This window comes from Perissodus microlepis, chromosome 18 (assembly GCF_051167445.1).
Source record: "Perissodus microlepis isolate ML-2025 ecotype Zambia chromosome 18, ASM5116744v1, whole genome shotgun sequence".
NCBI lineage: Eukaryota > Metazoa > Chordata > Actinopteri > Cichliformes > Cichlidae > Perissodus > Perissodus microlepis.
In genome coordinates, this window is record NC_140478.1 from 13814740 (window position 1) to 13836617 (window position 21878).

General features: G+C 40.6%; 1 protein-coding gene across 1 annotated transcript; it reads left to right on the forward strand.

Moving 5' to 3' along the window:
* Nucleotides 1–578: 578 nt before the first annotated feature.
* On the forward strand, nt 579–20059 carry stk11 (serine/threonine kinase 11). Its single transcript, XM_084913234.1, has 11 exons — nt 579–766; nt 1522–2464; nt 9360–9443; nt 9637–9726; nt 10039–10171; nt 10398–10534; nt 10630–10757; nt 13328–13385; nt 13533–13726; nt 18263–18509; nt 19283–20059. The coding sequence occupies exons 2-10, from the start codon at nt 2178–2180 to the stop codon at nt 18469–18471; spliced, it is 1320 nt and encodes a 439-aa protein (XP_084769360.1). The 5' UTR covers nt 579–766; nt 1522–2177; the 3' UTR covers nt 18472–18509; nt 19283–20059.
* Nucleotides 20060–21878: the final 1819 nt, after the last annotated feature.

A 21878-nucleotide genomic window follows, 5' to 3' on the forward strand; every position in this document is an offset into this window, starting at 1 on the left:
GCAAGAGCTGCTCCTCAGCCAAATAATCAATCAGAGGCAACTTAAGTGAAAGTAGAAAGTAAATCGAGAGTTGCTGGTTAATGGCATGAGGGTTTCTTGATGGATTAAATTTCTTAAGACAGATATTAGTGGGTGCAATTATTATAATCCATTAATCTTTTGATCTCTTAAAATTTATGAGAATTGTGAAAGGGATGTAAAATTGCTTTTGACAATATACTTAAAAAATTATTTATCTTGAAGGCAAATAAATCCTGACATTTGGACAAAGTAATGATTGACATTTTTTAGTTGGAATAAATGATTAATTGGATATTTAATTGGTTAATTAATTGTCTCAGTTAACAATTTCTCTTTCTTGTAATCAGTGCTTGAGAAAAATGAACTACATTTGCTGAGAATATACTCTCTCCTCCTGGGAAATATAAATGATCACAGATAACAATGGGGTAAAATCCCTTATTAAAAGTGAAATGAGAAAGATTACAGTTGTTGTATTAAACTCCCCTGTTGTTGACATTCCTCTACATTGTTTGGGGGGAAAAAAACTTTGATTTGACGCATTAACCTATGGGCTGTCCCTGCGAGTAGGGGGGTAGGTAAACAAGATGGCGACAACCTGAGAAGCAAGAGTAACACGAAGAGTCAGGGGAAAAAATATATCACTGAGATTTTGTCAGACTAAAGTTAAATAATTTATTCACTGGGGACGAACTCACAACAGAGGACAAACCTTGCAGCGAAAAGGAGGTTCATTTGGATCTAGGTGAGACCCGGTACCGGGAGTTAGTTAGCTTGTTAACCAGCTAGCTCGCTATTTACATTGGCATCCAACGCAACTCCGGTTAGCTTGCGTTAGCTGAATTTATCTGGTGCGTTTCTTCTGAGTGTAGAAGATGTTGAAGATAGTGTCTCTGCTGTCGGCTCAACGCAATGCTTTGTCTTCAGAGAACAATGTGTGTCCCCATTATTGCCTCCGCTTCCACCGGTAAAGGAGGTGAAGTTGGCTAACGCTAAATACAAACGTCAGGCAAAGTTGGCTAGCTAGTACTGGAGGTGCACAGCCACCGTTAGCTCCAGCTGGATGACGACGTTTCGGTTATCCCCCCACCTACCAGCTGTTCTCTGTCAGTTCACTGTCAAATTAAATTGCTATCTGTTGTTTTTAACCATGTCTCTGAGATGAAACCTGCTGTGCTTGCTGAATGTGTGCTTACCGACTGACCGCAAAGTGGTATTTCAGGCTAGTTCATTCAAGCAGACTTGCTGCACTAGCTTACCAGCTAGCCAACAGTTGACACTTAAAATATTTATTCCGGCTTAAGAACTTGTAAACTACAATCCTTACATATATGAGGTTGTTATGTTTGCATATAGAAAGAATAACCTGGTGACGTTTGTTTTGTTTTTTGACCACGGGATTTCAAGGTGGTTAGGTGTTGATGTGTTGTCGATTGTTTACCAAAGATGGCTAACTTATGTGTATGTTTTTATTAATGTTTAAATTACTCATATTTTCAGGCACCGGGCAGTAAAAACCGCGGTGACATGGAGGACACCTGAGGACAGTTCAACACATTGGACATTGGAGTCGATCTCCAGGAGCCCCACTGATAGCAGAGATTGGACTGATACTGCTGCATGCTCTGGCTGTAGATCTGTGCTTGGATCCAATCCAGCTATAAACACTTATGTACCCTGAGAAAACTCTGATATCCAGCATGGACCCTTGACAGAAATGCCGTGCTGCATGGCCTTGAATCAAGACTGGTTGCCTCTGCTTAAGACTGTAGGGTATTCATTCTGAGGTGATTGGTGAAAGAGAAGAAAAACGTTGTAGTATCGCTTTTTTTCAGTTTTCTGTTCAACCTCACTTGTTGTAGATGTAGTTAAAAATGCACAGTATAAAGCACTAACTCGTACTGGACTCCAAGGGTTTTTAGCCCCTTTTTGCCCCTCTTGAGTGAAAAAGTTTACAAATTGGGCTTGATCACCCACCTCCTCCCCTTAACTCTCAGGCCTGATTACTCCCTCTCCAATGTTCAGTATTTTGTAACTCATCCTGCAGAATTAAAATACTCACCTCGGTGCTGAAAAGTTACCAGTGGGTTACTTCACAGCAGCAGTCATAGCTATTTGCAAACCGTTTCCTTCACTGGAAGTACAAGCTGTCAATCATGAGTGCCAGCGAGTTGCCTCACCTGTCTGACTATCTAAATGAAAATGAACTGATGGAGATGGATACTTTTATTCACCGCATTGACTCTACAGAGGTGATCTACCAGCCTCGGAGGAAGAGGGCAAAGCTGATAGGAAAGTACTTGATGGGGGATCTACTCGGGGAAGGATCTTATGGCAAGGTGAAAGAAATGCTGGACTCAGAGACTCTTTGTCGCAGGGCTGTCAAGATACTGAAGAAGAAGAAGCTTAGGAGGATTCCCAATGGTGAAGCCAATGTGAAAAAGTGAGTGTTTCCCGATTTGTGTTTTATCTTGTTTCACACATGCATCTTGAAAGGTCTTTTTAGTTGGTTGTACTAGGTAAAACTAGGTGGCATGCCTGCAGTGTATGATCAAAATATAATTAATTTTAGTCACTGCACAGACAATTTATTTGGCCTGCCAACAGTAAAATCAGTTTCTTATGAGTTTTAATGTGTGCCATAGCCTTTAAAAAAATGCAGCTCCCTTTCCGAAACATGTACAACTCCTAATTTGTATTTTTAAAATGAAAAACCCGATACTGTACTTGAAACCTACCGATCATAACTGATAAGGGGAAAAGGCAGACACAAAGCCTTAGTTTCAATCCAAACACCAGAATACTGTAATATATTTGAGACATTTAATTTCAATACACAGTGTTATTTTTCTCACTTAACAAAGCCAAACCTGTCCAGCAATTGACATAGCAAAGATAATTTTACATAGTCAGCATCACTCTCGAGTCCTGAGAGTGAAGTTGTGCTTGTGCAGCCATTAAAATGTAAGAGTCGTTGATCATTGTGGTGGGTAATCCATCTGTCATTTATATGAACAAAGTCAATAATAGTAGAATTATATCGGTAATATCAATAGCATTTGTGTCGCTGCACTAATGGTACCTCCCAGTCAAAGCTGGCGCACACACACATATGCCAAACACCATCCGTAGATGCAAGGCCAACTTGCAGATCTGGCCTAAATGATGACTTTCTACACCTAGCCATAAAAAAGAGAAGAGTGATTTATTAGCGATGCACAAATGTGTGGATCTGTTTTTATCTAATAGGGGAAAAAACTGCAGGAAATGGTTGTGTATTTTTGCTAAAATGTGAAGGAGACAACGAAAGGCTGCATGAGGATGCTGCATTCAGCGATTTTTAGATGCACATCAATAGGTCATTGTCAGCTTTTTGCAGTAGTCACATAAACATGAAACCTGATTACTTTCATCAACGTACTCTATTAATGCTTAGTTTTTTGTTCGCAATCCCCCATGTGATGGGGAAAAAAACGGTGTCTTCAGCTCAGATCTTCACTTATCCATTTGATAAAGCGGTTATTTAATTCCAGTGCATCTACACAACGTGCACAGAGGAAAAAAAATATGTCATCAAATATTACTTATACAAACCAGTAACGTGTTTTGTTTTTGTTTGTGAGTAGTAGATGGATTTCCAGTAACTGTGTAATTGTTTTCTGTTCTTGCGGCTCTGTTTCCTTTGTCTCACTGCCTCTGTGATTTAGCTGTCATGTCTGTGTATTCTTTTTTTCTTTTCTTTTTTTTCTTTTTTTGCATCCCACATTTCTTGATGAGCATCGGTAGTTTTAATCACAGCAGTATTATTAAATATCACTCCAGCCTTTCGCCTTGGGCCTGTGCTAATTATAGAGTAAGCCTTAGAAAACTGTCAGAGCAAGTTCACCCAGACAGAAAGAAGCTGCAAGATAATGTGGGGGTTTTTTGTTTGTTTGGGTTTTTTTTTTTTTTTTTTTTTTTTTTTTTTTAGGCCACAGTCACAACAGCAGCAGAGCAATGAATAGCCTGTAAGCTCAGTTAGAATCATTTTGTTGGTATTGCAATGGCGTGTTTTATCTAACTTAAACAAATTTTGTCCTAGAAAACTGTGCTTTATAATCTAAAACTGCATTTTAGTTTGCTGGGAATAAAAGAGCCTTGCAGCAGCTGTAGTCTCAGCTGTTAGTATCTTCACTGGCTCTGTTCACCCGTAGTGCTGCCTTTGCACTAAGATGCAGTTTGAGAATGCAATCAGCTCAACTCACCATTTATCACTGTTCACCTCAATGTTGTTAATACTTATTTATTTCGGCTCGATTTTTATTTATTATTTTGCACTGTTGAGTCTTCGATGGTATGAGTGGGAATATTTGACAACACCACTAAGACAAAGTCTGTTTTAATGTCAGCAGAGAACCAGAAAACAATAAATTAGCATTCCCTACCCCATTACTGGCTCTGGGGTGTAGTGTTGGTAATTAGCGCTTGTGACTTGTAATCAAAGTACAACAAATTAAATACACCTACAAATGCAAAGTCCAGTTACTGGTGTTGATTTTCTGGAGGAAGAAAATCATCATAAAAAAGTATTGTGTGCAAATCTTCAGTGTTACGTAAAAGTCCCGATAAGGAAAATGTTACGAGCGTTTTAGAGTTTCAGTATCTCACTAGGGTAAGGGATAAAAAAGAAGTCCTTGTGTATAGGTCACTAAGTCAATGATGGCTGGGGGAAAAAACAAAACAAAACACACAAGCTGACCAGAAGTGACGGTAGAGGTTAAAATGAAAATGCAAAATGAGAAGTCCTTAGAAAACCAACTGCTGGCAAAATAAATGTAACTTGTGAGACGTTTATTTTCTACTAAGACACTGACTCATTTTTTAAGTTTTTTTTTTTTGAGTGGTCACGTCCAGGCCTGAGTCCAGTCCCAAGTCTGTGGCCTGTCTCCCCTGATAAACTTTGAAAAGTTTGTTCAAAGCAGAATGGTGAAAACCGGTTTGTCCACATGTGCAAATCTTATAAAAATAGATACACAGTCAGTACTTTGTAACATCTTCTCAGGCTAGTATTACAACTTAAAGGGTTTTTTTTTTGGGGGGTTTTGTTTGAGTGTTTAGAATGCTGTTAGAGAGATTTTTGCAAAATTTCCCTGCAAAAGGCTTCCAGTTATGTGAGATTTATGAGCTTTCTTGCATGCAGAGTTCGTTTAATATCCATGCTTGTTTTGTTTTGCGGGGTTTGTTTTTGTTTTGTTTTGGTTTGGTTTTTTGGGCATCTGTGAGCACCATGTCCAAACCTTAATCTTGCAGTTCCTGTTGTAATCCACGGAGTATTTTAAGGTCTCCCCTATTTATCTTCAGCTGCCTTATACATGGTGTGTTGTTTCCTTCTAGAAATTTGGCGGTATTTCATAGAATTCATTGTTTTTATTGCCAGGAAAATATTCTCCATGGCCATCGTCTGCCACCAAACTAAGCAGTGGGTGAAGGGTTCGTGTCAGCGCTTTTCCTCCACATGTATCTTTGCCCTTTGCACTACAAACGGTCTGGTTTAACTTCATCAGTTCACAGGACTTGTTTCCAAAATACATCAGGCTTGTTTATTTCATTTTCAAACTTCTGCTGAGTTTCATGTTGAGGTCACAGGAAATGTTTTTTTTTGATGACTCTTCCGTGAAGGTCACATTTGTTCAAGTACACCACTACTTTATCTAGGTTTTCTGAAGGTCTAACGCAGCTTTTGCTAGCCTAACTAGCAATCCTACAATAAGTTGTTTTTAAGCGTTTTCTTGGTCTTTCAGATCTTTCCTCTTTCTGAGGTGTTTGTTTTGTGACCATGCAGACTTGTCAGCTGGGAATTTTCATTATGATGCACAGACTAAATGGTAAATGGCCTGTATTTGTATAGCGCTTTACTAGTCCCTAAGGACCCCAAAGCTCTTTACACATCCAGTCAACCACCCATTCACACACACATTCACACACTGGTGATGGCAAGCTACATTGTAGCCACAGCCACCCTGGGGCGCACTGACAGAGGCGAGGCTGCCGGACACTGGCGGCACCGGGCCCTCTGACCACCACCAGTAGGCAACGGGTGAAGTGTCTTGTCCAAGGACACAACGACCGAGACTGTCCAAGCCGGGGCTCGAACCGGTAACCTTCCAATTACAAGGCGAACTCCCAACTCTTGAGCCACGATCACCTCAGGCAGTGGACTTAAAGGAAACTTAAAAAGAAGTATGAGCCATCAGCCATCAGGTCTTCAGCTGTCTGTGTCCAGAATAGAGTATATTCTGGACCTAAATGTGAACAAGTAATACCCCTGGCATGCTAATTAAGCTTGGTAAAAGTTATCCAAGAGCTAAGATCTGTTGAAATGCCTAAACTCTTGGACCACATTCTTTTTTTAGATAAATAGTTAGATCCTTTATTAATTATTTTCAGGAAATTACACAGCAGCTTCTACACAAACCTAAGACTATACATCCAACAGCTAAACAATGTGAATTCCTTATAAAGGGTTTGTAGTTACGCAGTTTGGTTCACACAGAATTTTTTCTGTGTGTGAAACCAAACCACAAGGAAAAGCTACAGTTTACAAGCTCATCAACTGTTTGAGACCAGAGTAAACAAGCTATAGGTGTGAAAACACCCTTAATGACATGTGAGGGGACCATTACAGGTCTGTAGTCATTGTGGTTGGTGAGATGACTTTTTGGAACCAAGCAAGGCATTTTCCACAGCCTTGAGAGCTTCAGATTGAACAGGTGTGTTAGAATATCACACAGCATCACGAAGCAGGTCTTCATCAGTCTCAACTGCTTTCTTTGCATGCTGGTGTATCTTTTCCTGAGTTACAAGGTAGCTCATCTAAAGCCAGTTCTCACTTTCTTATTTTAGATTTCTTTGGTTATATTTATAGGCTGCAATAGTACATGGTTCTGTCACTTTGTTAATGGGGCCATAGCAGTGTCTCTTGATGTGTGAAATTGTTTTCCCTTTGCTTTTTCCCCCTTGTACTTTTTCTTCTTGTACACCCCTCCCACTTGGTGTTTGCCTTACGTTTTCCAGCCTGAGGAAGCTGTATTCCCGAGCCTGTGAAAGCCTGTCTGTGCTTGGGTGTCACAGTAGCCCCCAGCCTCTCTATTCAGCCACTGTTGAGCATTCCTGTGTGCCTAACACTTCCTGCTTTTAAAGTGTTGCTGTAGGGACAAGCATGCTTATGCTTGCTTTGATTGAGCAATGCTACTTCTGTTCCTATGGTAACACGCCAAGAATGCCCTTCCCACGTTTGGAATGACAGGCTCACACACACGGTCACGCACAGTGGAGATGCAGATTTTGATCAGCTGTTTATGTTGGTGCTGTGTGCCTGAGTCACTGCCATATCACTAAGCTCTGCGGATTGCAGGCCTCGAATGCACGAGGTCCATCGGTGCACATTTGAACTCAGACTGTGGATGGACTGCAGCAGTCAGTGTGCCTTAAGCAACAGCCCTGCCTCCATTTCATGATTCACTTTTTATGGAAATGAGCTATGTTATTAATGCACTGTGATTTCCTACAGTTCACACATCATCTGTACGTCATTTAGTAGCCAGTTTCAGACTCGATATTTTAATGTTGCTCTGTTCTACATGTGGGTGAGCTTTTTAGTCTTTCTGCCAGTGCAGTGATGCAGCAGTAACCGCTTGTGTGTCTGTGTGTGAAAGCGAGAGGCTGACTAGCCCCTGAATATCCATTTGTCAGTAGGGGTGGTTGTGTTTAAGACGAAGGACTGACGCAGCTCATACACTGCAGGGTGACGACGGCCAGAAAAGCTCTGAAGTGTGTATTTTGTGAGAGCACAGATGATGTCTCAGCTCTGAAGGGACTGAAGAGTATTATTTATTTTAGGCAGCCCTCCTTTATGGCTTTGACTTGTTATTGTGTGATGCAGTAAATTACATTTAGTATCAAGAGAAGCAGGCGGAGAATCTTATTCAACAATCAAAAAAATGTTTGTTTGGGTTTTTTTTACCCTGTTTACCTCTACTGCATTATGAAACATAAATGGCAGTTAAACAAACCGGTCTTCACTATATATGAAAAAATATTACAGAGAAGTAAGCAGCATTTCATTCATAGTTATGCTAACTGCTTTGAATTATAACCAATACAAGTTGTCTTGTTATGAGTGCAAATAATATATCGTGATGCTCAGCGAAATGTGCAAAAATACAAAATGATACTTGATTTTAGATTCCTTCCTGTAATTGTAAAGCAAGCCCTCAATATTTCCTGTGTGAGCATCTGGATATTACCCCTGGAAAGTCTGTGGTTTGTGCTTTTTTTTTCTCCCTCGTACGATCCAGATTCATTAACGTTCCCTTTCATGGCTCGCTGATTAATGTTCAGTCTCCAGGGGTTTTGCCATGCTGGTGATTTGAACATCTCCTCTTTGGGCAGCGAAGTAAACTGTCAGGTTATCTGTCTTTATAGTAAGAATGGAGTTGCTACTGCTGCACTGTTTTTGGTGGGTGCATATTTGTTAGGGTCTCATTAACAAACAATCGAACAGTATGACACATGTCAGAATTTAACAATCCATTGTTTAGCAGGCACTAATAGTTTGGAAATTATAGAAATTTTCATTATTTTTATTATTCATTTTATTCATAATCCCAGTTACATAGTCATAGCTACAAAGAAAAATGTGCCACTGTCCAAAAAAAGCCTAACTGTATCTGCTCTGCTGCTGGTGCTTCAGCCTATACTGAGCATGGTAAATGTCAGGGCTTTAGCCGCTCTGCTGGGCAAACTGTGATGACAGCAACTCTATATTTCACCAAGTGTCCTTTTCTGCATGGTGTTCTGTTAAAGTTAGTAGCAGCAAATGTCAGACAGCACTGTTACCCATGACCATCAGAAGCCAGTTTCAGCTGATAACATGAAGTCTGTTAATATAGTGTCCTTGCAACTCTGCTCATCCTCTTCTATTAGTCGGTCTTAAATGTGTTTTCTCTTAATTCAATGTTTTTCATTAAGAGCTAAATCACATGATGAATTTAAATTTGACTGTCTGTATAGAGTAAATCATAAACCTGTTACGCATTATGTAGTGAAACAACTAGATTTTTCACCAGTTCTCGCATTGTTTAGCAGGTTATTAGAAAGTAATGAAACTAATAATACACTTGTGGCCATGCTGTACAGTCACTTACTGAAGCCAGTGTGCAGATGTACGGTACCCAGCCTTTAACCTACATTATGCAGCTAACATGGCCCAGTAGAAAATGATACTAATAGAAAATTTCTCTCATTAAGTAAGCAAGTGGATGCATTTTCATGTCTTTTCTCTGTATGTTCATTTATAGGGAGATTCAGCTGCTAAGAAGACTCCAACACAAGAATGTGATTCAGTTGGTGGACGTTCTTTACAATGAAGAGAAGCAGAAAATATATCTTTTACCTACTGAATAAGCATATGTTGATTTTTGACATTAATTATTATAGACGGTCTATTTTACCGTTGGTTATTTCTGTACCCAAGTTCTATTTATGTTCTGCACTTTTCCCGATTTTTATAGTTGGTTCATAATTGTAAAAAATGTGTTTGTTTGGTTTGGTAAATTCTCTTGACTCCTGACTTACGTATATGGTGATGGAGTATTGCGTTTGTGGGATGCAAGAAATGCTGGATAGCGTCCCAGAGAAAAGGTTTCCAGTATTTCAAGCTCACGGGTAAGTCTTCCTCTTACTTCTCCTCTCTGCCCCCTCTATCCCTGAGTCTCTCTGCTATATTTAGTCTGAGCCTCTCTGCAGCCGCTGCTCCAAACCTAAGTTTAGATCGGAGACTTCAGGGCCTCTACCGTTAAAATTACTGACCGTAGACTGTGTGAATGTCGGGTCACTGCTGGAAAGCCACTGAAGCAAAATGTGATGCAGCTTTATCAACCACAGAAATATTTAATTTTTTAAGTTTCTTCTACTGTGATTGACTTTGGCTGGTTTTAAATGTGTCCATAAATTCCCTCTGGTTGATGCTTCTTGTAGGTACTTTTGCCAACTCTTAGATGGCCTTGAATATTTGCACAGCCAGGGAATAGTTCACAAAGACATTAAACCAGGGAATCTGCTGCTGACCACAGACGGCTCGCTTAAAATCTCCGACCTGGGAGTAGCAGAGGTAAGCATCGCCTGCCAGAGTTCCGTAAACTCTCTGAATTCTTACTCTTGATTAGAAGAAAAGGGCTGGCATTTCTTTGTATAGACTTTGTGTATGACTTTAATTCCTTGTGCTTGTGTTTGTTCCTTATGTTGGTGCTTTAAAGGTGTTAAGTTTATAATTATTTGCATTGAAATGTATACAGGAACAAAAAATAATCTATTTATTACTTGCTGTTTTTCCTCAGGCCCTTCACCCATTTGCAGAGGATGACACGTGTCGTACTAGTCAGGGCTCTCCAGCCTTTCAGCCTCCAGAAATTGCCAATGGACTGGACACCTTTTCAGGGTTTAAAGTGGACATTTGGTCTGCTGGAGTAACACTGTGAGCGGCACTCTGCGTACTTGTCATGCATTTATCCACATAAAGCTCTAAATTCTGTCCTTGACTCTTCCTGACTCTTGCTTCCTTTCAATCAGATACAACATTACAACAAGTCTGTATCCATTTGAGGGGGACAACATCTATAAGCTATTTGAGAACATTGGAAAAGGAGAGTACACTATTCCTGAGGAGTGTGGACCTCTCCTGTCAGACCTGCTGCAAGGTTGGTGTTGTTCGCAGCCAAAGTGTTTATATTTTCTGCATGAATTTTGACATTTTGTTTTGCCAATTCAGTGGTCTGTCGCCTCCTTGCAAATGCTGAACAGCACCTGAGAGTGGTGTTTCATTCCCTGTGTGCACACAGAAAAAGTGAAAAAAAAAAAAAAAAGTGAAAAGTCAGCATTGAGTGTTTGTTGGACTGGAAATATTACCATATTCACAGCTATTGATAGGTGTTCTTAGTATTTTAGAGGTGTCAATATACAGTGCCTATCAAAAAGAATAATTGATTTCGAAGTGCTTTAATTCTGCAGCTTTTCACTGGTAACAATCGAAACATGTACTGTTAGAAAGATTTGGGTTTGTAAGTTTCACTTGTTCACCTGCAGGTAGCATAACAGCAACAGTGACTACAGTGACTCCAATATGCTTGCAAAAGTATGGGACAAATTTGACCATCATATGTATATGTGCTGAGTGCACGGGAAGCTTCTATGTACATGTACTTCAAAAAAATATATATATATATATAACCTTTTTGATGTACCTTGTTTACTGATTCCTATGACGACCCTCTTATTCTCAACAATCTGTGGCTTTACGATGAAGTGGTTAACACATGAAACATCCAGTGTAAAAACGGTGCCAAATCCAATGCATGGATCCAACCATTTTTGACCATTTGAGACATGTAGGAGGAGCTGCAAAGTAAAGATACAAAACTGGCTGTTACTTGTGACACATTAAGTTTGCTATAGATGTTTGTTTAAAATCTCAGGTGGTGTGCCCCCTTCTAAAATTAAAATTACTTGCAGCTGTTGAACGTCATCACAAAACCAAAACTAACCACCTAGCAGTCAGGTGTTTTGCTGTAACCGCTGTCCACTGAGGACGGTACACCAGATGGTTTGCAAGATGAGGCATGCATCAGGTTTATATATTATTTTGTTTCTTAGGTTGCTTCCCTCCTTATACAAAACTACATTGTTTGTTTTCTATACATTATCTTAGATTTAGCTCAATTTTCATGAAATGCAAAATGAGTCACACTTTAAAAAACTGACATTTATTTTCAGTCCTTTATGCCTGTCAGTCTTTAGGTGTAGGCTGAAATAAAAGGCAGTGGATTTACAGTTCAGGGCACAATGAATCCATTAAAGATCATAGCGTTAACAGTAGATGTTTTTGTCATGCTTATTAATCATATATGAAAACATCCTCTAGACTGCTAGGATTGGTGAACAGGAGAATATAGGATAGAAAAACCAGCAGTCTAGTGGGTAATAAATCACTCAAATGTCAAGCAGTTTCACTGTGATCTTTTCAGTGTGCACCCAGTAGGTGGTGCTGTGACACTGGAAGTCACTGTGGCTTCTCAGCATGCCAGGCTTCCACCAAACTGTAGAAATCCCTCCAGCTGTTGACGTAGTTTCCATTGATCTGGAGCCAGCAGCAGAATACTAAGCACTTCACAGTCGGGCATTGCTTTTCCCGAGTGAAATACTGCAATGCTTTTGCCCCTTGTTTAAAAAACAAAACAAAAAAGGCAAGAGTCCTTCAGTTAAAAACAAATAAATTTTTTTTAAAAAAAAGAAGAAAGAATGGAGGGAAAAAAAGAAGGAACAGAAAAAGAATCGATAAAAAGAATCGATTACAAGACCCCAAACTCACTGCCTATAAAATCCAAGAACAATGTTGGGAAGATTATGTTTGTACTAACTAATGAAATCCTTCAATGAAGGCTGAATGCTAAGTTGTATTTCAGCATATTATCCAGCTTTGCTTTCCTTGTCCTTTTATGGAAATAAAAGCGCCGGGTACTGGAATAAGTGCTGGGGCTTATACCTGTAAAATGATTCTGGGTCAAATGGAGGCAATTTAAACATTTTTTTTTTCTGTCAAAAGGAATCAAATGTTTAACAATGAAGAGGAAAAAATAACTCCCTGATTTTTGTTTCTTCTGAAAAACATACTGGGCTTCAGTCCCCCGTCATCGGTATGACGTCTGTGTGTGAGATGACGCAGCACCTGAGAAATAGTCGGTCCATAATTACATCGCCTAAAATAAGCCACAAAAAGGTGTCTTTCAGCCAGCGCAGCACTACTATCAGCACTCTGCACACTCCTGTTTTCTGCCTACTAGGAAACAATTACATTAGTAGGAGAGGCACTGCATCACTTCTACCTTATCACACTGACACTGCGCTTTTCCCACAGATTCAGCCCACATTGTGAGAATTGAGATACAAAATCTTCATTACATTGTTACAGCTGTTGCTCAGTCCTTTTTTTCCCCCCTCTCTCTCTACTGTACTTCATTGACTTCTTCAGCTGTGCAGGATGCTTTGACATACAATGATTAATAAGATTATCACTTTCATTAATTGATGTTCTTGAATGAGGTTACTGTCTGGCTGCTGTTCACCTTCCCCACATTGCTGTGGCCTCCCAGCAGTTTGTGAAATGCTCCATGGAAACAGATGTGAGTGGAGGAAATTGTTCAGGATCATCGTGATTAAATTCACCTCGACATTGTGTTTGTGTTTTGTTCTCCCCCCCCCCCCCCCCATCTAGGCATGCTTGAGTACGATCCTGTGAAGAGGTTTTCCATACAAAACATAAGGCAACACAAGTGAGTATTTTGATTGTATTTCTGTGACTAAGCATACGAATTATCAGGTGTTTGGAAAATTATATTCTACACTAAAAATAAAAGACTGATCTGTTATCTACATGCCCTTTCCCCCCCACCATCCCGTCCTCCTTATAACCCTACCAGCTGGGTGCGGAAGAAACACCCTCCATCTGAGCCTCCTGTACCCATCCCTGCCAGCGCAGAGAGCAGGGACCCTTGGCGGAGTATGACGGTGGTGCCCTATCTAGAAGATCTGCATGGCTACACAGAGGAGGATGATGACGAGCTCTATGATGGGGAGGATGAGATCATATACACTCAGGACTTCACAGTGCCAGGTAAGAGTGGGCTTAGATAATTCTTATGATTTGAGTTGGGTACTCTCCATAAGCAGATATGCTATATGCAGAATCTGTCGGCAAGGAAAGGTTTTTGGTTGTCTTAGTTCTGTTTACAGTCAGGTCTGAGCAGGCTTTGGTTGCATGCAGGGATACGGTCAATGTGAAGAGCAAAAAGGGGAAATGCATTTGCTGAAATCCGAGACAGTTTGCCCGAGGTTCACTGCTTTACTCCTCAATTTAGTTTTGTGTCATTGTTTTAGTTTGTTGTATTGAAGAAAATTGGACATTTCATAATTGTTACTCTGCCTCTACGAGGTGTCATTTAAACTCTGACACAAACTTACAGCTGAACTACTGAAAATTCACATGAGGACAGAGTGTCAGCCAGTACTCAGGCTTACAGATATCTGGGGTTTGTTAGCGTCTGTCTCTCTTTGGAGCACTTGTTGGGAAGCTTTTATTGCAAAAAAAAAAATAATTTACTTGCTGTACGGTAATGAGGAGTTGTCTTCAGCCCAATTGATGCTTCTGTTCTTCCTCTTTCCTCTGCTGCTGGGTTCTGTGTTGTGCTCCACCACTCCTTCCTCTCTCTCACACACACACACACACACACACAGAGCAGCAAAGAGAAATCAGGAAACTTCAAAATGTAATAAATACTTTCACATTGAACTGAAATGAAAGAAATGCGCATAAATAACACAAAGTGAATGTTTAATGAAAGAAATGAGTTTTCCTTCCTTCCTTTGGCTTTGAAGGTCAGTTAATGAAAATGGAAACACTGCAGTATCAAAACCATGGGTTTTGTTTGCTTTTTTTAAAATTCGTATTTCCAAATAACTGCATAAAATTGGAAGTCTTAAATTTTGTCTGTAACGTCGATATCCAGGATACACAAGACATTGGATGTTTCCTCCAGAGGCTAAGTAAGCAGAGTAGCTAATGCAATATGTGGAAAATGGTATTGGGCCAGAGCTCTTACTCCTTGCATTCAGGGGTTTTCAGTCCTATAGTCACATGTGTATAAAATCAAGCACCTAGCCTTTCATTGTGCCTTTACAAACATTCAGAAAGAATGGGTTGTTTTAAAGATTTGTGTGGAAATGGTAAAATGGTATGGATAAAATATACTAGGTGATGTCCTGTGACTAAATAATTAATACTTAATCATCGCTGCTGTTTCCATCGCATTCACACAGAAATCGAAGTTCACATTAAGTATTAAAGTATTCAGTATGTTACAGCAGTTTGCAATTATCAGATACTGTTGGTTTTGATAAAGGCCTTACTGCTAATCTTTCCGTCCCATATTGCAAAGAATAAAACGGTCACGTCTTAATGTTACTAAAACTGAAGGCTTTGGGTTCAGTGTGAAGGTCAGCGCACAAATGATCAGATATGTGGTGTTTAATGTAGCTTGGTAATCACACATCATTTATTTCACTTCAATCATTCAGCCTGACATCGTGCTCATGTTTGGTGATTTCCTTTTGGGAGTGGCTGTGCAAATCAGTGAACTCAAATCGTGGAAGCTGCTGTCATTTCCTAGGATTTCCACACCGATTTAGGAATTGTGTGAGTCTCAGGGTTTTTATTTCTGTGCATTGTTTTATAACATTTTCTATCATGTCTTGTGGTTGTGGCCCTGTGCAGCTGCAGTGCAGTGTGAGTTCATGTAGTTTTAAAATGGTATGAATATGAATGGGACCAGACTTGACTACAAATTACCTGACACGACCTTGATGAAGACAAAACATGTTAAATACTCGTTAAAAGTTGTTGTTGTTGTTACTGTTATTATTATTGTTGTTGTTATTATTATTATTATTATTATTATTATTATTATTCAGAGGAACTCAGTAGACAAACTGCCTATTAAAGGATCCTGAGTAGAGTGGAGGAAGAAGTAATTCGTTGGTATCCTTTCAACTTATTTTAGTCATAAAGTTAGGAAAGCAGCAGTTAAAAAAAAAAAAAATCATAAATTAATAGACTTGCAATTCTCTGATTTCCTGTAAGCCTACATCCACACTTGCACATGTAGAAATGTGTGCCAGGCCTACAAATGATATCATGGTGTCCAGTTTGCCAAAAACAAAACAAATATAGGAGCACACCTTCTATGATGTAAGACAAAATGTTGATTTTACAGTAGGAGCGAGTTTTCCCAAAGCTCTGTCTTAAGTGACCTCGAGCACCTTTTTTTTTTTTTTTTTTTTTTTTTTTTTTTTTTTTTATATGTAATGAAAGCTGAGTTTACCAGAATACCTGCGTATGACAGGACCTAAATGTGAGGATTCATTGCTCGTCTGCTTGTTTACCCTCCTTTTTTCTTTTTCTTTTCTTGTTTTTCATTGTTTGTGAAATCCCTGAATAGTAAACATTACTACATTTTGTGCTGTGCGTGATTCCCTTTTCCCTGCAGAAGTGAGACTTATGAAAAGTTCTTTTAAAAGCCTTAAAATCTCTGCATCAGACTGCTCTCATGCATTTTATACGCTGACAGCATGATGGCTCTTTGCCCTCACGGTCTTTGCGGAAATGTGGACTGCTGGATCGGGCTTGTCCCAAAGGAACAGCACAGGTGTCTGGATGACCAATTTATTGCACTTAGGCAAGGTCCTGGGACACAGTATGAACCTGAGGCATCTTAAATTCCCCATTTCCTCTCCATGCTGTGCCGAGTCATAATGTCTGCCATGAAATAAGGTTCAGAGGGCTGGAACAAGGTGCACTTAAATGATATGTGTACAAACTTTAACCCACTGTTGACAGGCTCTGGTAAGAGCAGATATTAACTGCATCTTTTCATTTGATTTAATTTGCACCCCGGCTCCCCCCCCCCCCCCCCCCCCCCAGAATCCTTTATCTGTTGCTAGGCAACAGTCAGTAATAATAAATGCAGTAGTCTGTGTCGGATATCTAGAATTGGTGCCCCACATTAAAAAAACAAATGGAGCTGCAGAATGTGAATGAAGCGATCTAAAAATAATCCTGCTGAAATAGTTTCAGTGTGGGAGTCTGAATGGGTTTCCAGGATTCACTCCCACACACACACACCCTCTCTCACTCACAGGAAGCTTCACAGGAATAAAATGTTGGTGTGTTTGGTAAATTAAATCACTCGTTTGACCTCTTCTCTCGTAATCAGTAAATATAAATGTCCCTGCTCTTAATGTTCTCCTCAGACTTGCAGTTTGTGCTGTGTGGGAACCTGTAAGTTTATCTTGGCGCCTGCTGCACTCACAGATACTCACACATGTCTGTACTGAAATAAACTGGTCACACTGAGGTTAATTTCTATTTTTCAGCCGGTGGATTTCCTGTTGTTGTAGGTTTCGGTTTGTCGCACACTTCTCACCATTACCTGACCTGACATTTTGATGGTGCTGTTGGTAAATTAGATTTTCAGCGTTCCCCTCTCAAAATATATACACACTTGCAGTATGATCCAGTATACGATAAATACTGATCATTTGTGAGCTGTGAGTCATGCGAGTGTTTCAGTAGAATCTAAGAATAGAAATATTGATTAGAAATGAGCCTAAGTCCCCTTCAGTTCTCACAGCTTCAGGTTTCTTGTGTTATCATGGGGGTTTTGGTGAGGGTTTCTGATGACTGTGCAGCACGCAGTTACAGGTCATACAAATATGTGTTATTTGATAGAAACCTATGCATTACTTTTTTTATTTGTGTGGGTGGGGGGCTGGTTTTGTTTTGGGTTTTTTTGTTTGTTTGTTTTTAATGGATAAAACAAGTCATGTGTGACCAAATGCAGTAGGCTGTTTTCTATTTTTGGCATTTTTGATATCATCTAGTGAACTGGCTCTTTGCAAACTCATAAATTCTGTGGGTGAACTATAATATGTTTGCAAGCTTTTCTGTTCAAAAAACAGAATTTTATATTCTACATTGTGCATCTGCAGGTCTTTCTTCCATGCTTTGTCCATTTTAGCTTCTTTCTCTCAGGCGTTTTGAAAACAAAGCAAGGTTAGTTCAGTATGTACTCAGCATAGCACATTCAAACCAGCAGTATATCTGCTAACAACAAGCAAGAGTGTTGATTTTACATGTGAATGTAGCCAAAATCACAAAACGGACTTCTCTGATAAACTCCTCATTCACATTCGATGCCTTCTGTTACAAAATCTTTAGGCCTAAAGAGAAGAAGAAACTAGAAACTGGTTTAAAAGTAAAGGTTGGTTTTTATTGTCCTTAATGGATAGCATTAGTGTCGCTTTTTCATACTAATTAAGGATTAAGTGAATCTTTTGACTTCCTGGTTCCTTGGACACTTGGAGTAGAAAGCCTGGACCTTTCCTTGTGCTGAAATTCAGAGCCTGACGCAACACAAAGGTTTTTGTCGCACATGAGTGTCGGAGTGTTTTTGGTGCTTTGATGTTGGATAAAACAAGGTAAATGTCTACAGGGGTCTGCTCATACTACAAACTCACAGCTGGTTAGCAAAGCAGCACTCAACACTTGTGTATTGGGTTTGTTTTGAGCCTCGTATGTGTGTGTTTGTGTCTTTAGGACAAGTGGCCGAAGAAGATCAGGATCAGGGGAACGCAGACCACAGTCCAGCTGTAGCCAAGCCAGTTTGTGTGAACGGGACAGAAGGGGGGTCTCTGAACAGCAAGGCCAAAGCCGAACGCCGATCCTCATCCTCGTCCAACCCCTCACGTAAAGGAGTCTCCACAGCCAGCAAAATCCGCAAGCTCTCCACCTGCAAACAGCAATGACCCTCCTCCCCCTTTCTGCCTCAGCAGCAACCCACCTGGTGAGTGTGCAGACTGCTTCACAAAAATTGTGGCTCAATTTGTGCTTCTGAAGGACACCCTTGTTATACAGTAGAAGGTGGGAAAAGATAAAGAAGCCCTTATGGAAAGCAGGTGCTGCAGATCCAGATAAAAGGTAGGAGGAATGACAGTGCAGTGGAAGGGAGGAGGAGGGGGAGGAAATGAGTGAGTGAAGAGAGTCTGTGTTGATATTCAGCAAGCAGCACTCTGGATCACCACCATTCTCCTGGCAAACACACGGGCACTTTCCTATACAGTGACAAAAAACCACATCTGGACCTATCCCACGGTGATGCATCTCCTGTTTCTGTTCGGATCTGTTGCCTTTGAAGGGTTCATCAGTCACCCTCGTTCACGTGGAGTGAGGCAGATTTTTGCTACAAGCGTACACATAAATTTAACAAGTTGTCCTCCTCTCTTTTTCCAGTTACCGCCCACAGCTGCTCTTTCTGTCTTCAGCACATACAGAGCCAGTCACGGAGCGAGGCTGTTTGTCACGGGTGCAGTGCAGGAGAGATGCTCTGTATTAATTTGTTCAGGCGATGACTCATCCTTGGATGAGATAAAGTGGGCTGTGGGATGTTTGTGTCTCTCTTTTTCTCACTCTGTGGGTTGAGTCTTTTCCGCGTTAACGGCGCCAATTAGTACTTGTCTTGTAAAAAAATTCTGTCACAGCGTTTAGTTTTAAGTCGGGGGGGGCTTTCAATACCCTCGTCAGACTTCCGTTAATATTCTGTTGTCTGTGTCCCCTCAGGGTGATCTGTCCTCGTCCTCCTGTGTCCAGAGTCCTCACAGTTGTGAGAGAAAACCTGCTGACATTAAGCCCCCCCAACACCTTCACCTGCCCCCCTCCCCTCCCCAGACCACTGGCCTGCAGAGTCGTTTGAAGATGCGGTATTAGCGACGAGGAGGAGGAGGACAGCATGAAATGTTCTTTCTGCTCTGAGACTGAGGCTGTGAAGACGGTGTTTATTTTCTCCAAAATTTTGGGCTCCTTTTCAACTAAACTCATCCAGTTCTCTCTTATCATTTTCCCCCTCCCAACCCTCCCCCCTCCTCTCCAATCTTGTCATCCTCCTCAGAGAGCCAAGTGTTGCACCGGACGTTGCAGACTCCACCACCCACCTTCCCACTCCTCCCCTCCACCTACCCCACCCATCCCTCCTTAACCCACCTTGTTTCTTTGACTACCTTTTGTTTTTACAGAACCCTAATGGCAGTTTTTAAGACACATTGTGATGTGTAAAAAAATTAAAGAGGAAAAAAAAAACCACACATGTTATGAATAATTCTATATTTAAACCTCTGCTGAGCATAATTATGGTAGTGCTACCACCGACATAGAAACTGCATGCTGTACAGAGCTGGAAGAAAGGGAAAGCTCTTGGTTTTATGTGGATGCACTGACGGACTGAAGCCTTGAGATTTGTATTTTTTTTTCCCTCCCCTTTTAGGTTTTTTTTTCTTTTTCTTTTTTTTTTCCTATGAATATTTTTTAATTATTATTTATATAAAACATGTCCCAAACAGGCTGTTTTGTTGGATGATCCTTTCTGTTTGAATTTAAGTTCAGCATATTTTCATAAACACAGCTCATTGGTTTATGACCTTTTTTTTTATTTTTTCCTCCCCCTTTATTTCACGTGTCCTTTAAAGAGCGCACAGCTCTGACAGGAATATTAGACTCATCTTCCTCTCGTGTCTGCAGCAATTAGGTAGTCAGGGTGATGCTGCGGTTGCGGGCGGCATGCAGTGATGTTCTTTGCTGTGCCGATCACTTCAGCGGGTGTCCTTTCCCCCCCAACCCCCCTCTTACGCAGGCAGGCCCATCATCAGCTCCTCACTGGGAATAGATCAGAGAGCAGGTGAGTCACCACTGTGAGGGAGGGAGAGATGAGCGCTTCCCACGTCAGCAAGGTCGACGGAGAGGCTCTCCGTACGACGAGACAAATGAAGAAGAGAGATGTCGCGCTAACAGACCGAAGACGGGAGGGTGATTAGTACGTGAGGGCACACTTAAGGTTACTGGTCTCACTCTTGTGTCAGCTGACAGATCAGCAGCAAAAATTCATTTATTAAAAAAGAAAATCTGAAAAACTTAAAGTGCAAATCGATTTTTCGCCTCACAAGGTCGAGCTTTTGTTGAGGCTGCGAGACGTTTTGAATTTTCTGCACACTAAAGCATACGCTTCACCCTGAACGAGGGTTAAAAATTTCATGAGATGCACATTGGAGCTCAAACAGAAGTTAAAAAAAAAACCCTGTGTACCTACCGTTTCATTTCCCAGTTGACAGTCTTCATCACGCATTAGAAAATGAAGTATTTCTCACATGAATGCAAAACAAAGAGTACAAACTGAAAGCAGGAGAGGAAAACCTGATAATTAGTTTTCCATATTAGATCAATTCCTTGCTGTAGCGTCTCTTCTGGTTCTCCTCCTAAGGGAGGTGATGTACTCATGGACTGAACGAAACAAAACGTGATATATTGACAACGAACATGTCCTTAAAGATGCAAATTGTAGTTTCACAGGAAATTTAAAAAAGAATTCCCAGGAGTTATTTAGAACAACAACACAAAGATTATTTAAACAAAACATCAGGATTGTGTGACTAGTTTAAAATCCCTTAGCTGGATGAAGAGCTCATAAAAACCAGTTATCAGCTAAGAGAGTTTTCTGTACAGTTCATACGTGAGCATTTAATATTCTTAAAGCTTTGAGGATAATTACGCTTGTTCCCATGGGCTCTCATCTTAAGATTAGCTGTTAAATTTTGCCTTAAGTATTAAACCACTTCCACCAGAAAACGCCTCTGAGACTCTCTGGACTGCATAATTAAGCCGCACGTCACTTTCTACCCAGCTGGATGGGTTGCTTAGATTTACGATGGTTGTGCGATGCAGGTTAAAGTCATTGGGCTGAGATTTTTCTGGCAAAGAAGCGAGTATCTCTCAAGTGTAAACAGTGCTTTTTTTCCCGAGCGTTGGCAGGGCAGCGTTCAGCTGGAGAATGATGCATTTGGTGCTCGGCGTTGTATTTATGGCAGCGGGATGATGTCTGCGGGGCTCGGTAGCTGCTCTCATTGTAATGACAGAACAGTCCAACAGTGTGACTCACTGATGTTTATGTAATAATGTTTAGACAACAAATATGGAGCTCTGTGGCATAAAAGAATCTGACTTCGCCTACCCGGCCTTCATTTTTTAGTAAGATTACTTCCATTGCTGATTTTTGAGAAATGCAGTAAATCACCAAACTTCTATTTGGAAGCACACACTCCCACTGCCACACTGCCTTTCTGACAGACAATGTCGCAGGAGCTATTCCAACCTCCCGTGCCTCACAGCA

Excerpts from the sequence above, each read along its gene's own strand:
- stk11 (XM_084913234.1), top strand. The coding sequence starts at position 2,178 with ATGAGTGCCAGCGAGTTGCCTCACCTGTCTGACTATCTAAATGAAAAT. Across the intron at positions 2,465-9,359 it reads GGTGAAGCCAATGTGAAAAA|GGAGATTCAGCTGCTAAGAA; the intron begins GTGAGTGTTTCC and ends GTTCATTTATAG. Across the intron at positions 10,535-10,629 it reads TGGTCTGCTGGAGTAACACT|ATACAACATTACAACAAGTC; the intron begins GTGAGCGGCACT and ends CCTTTCAATCAG.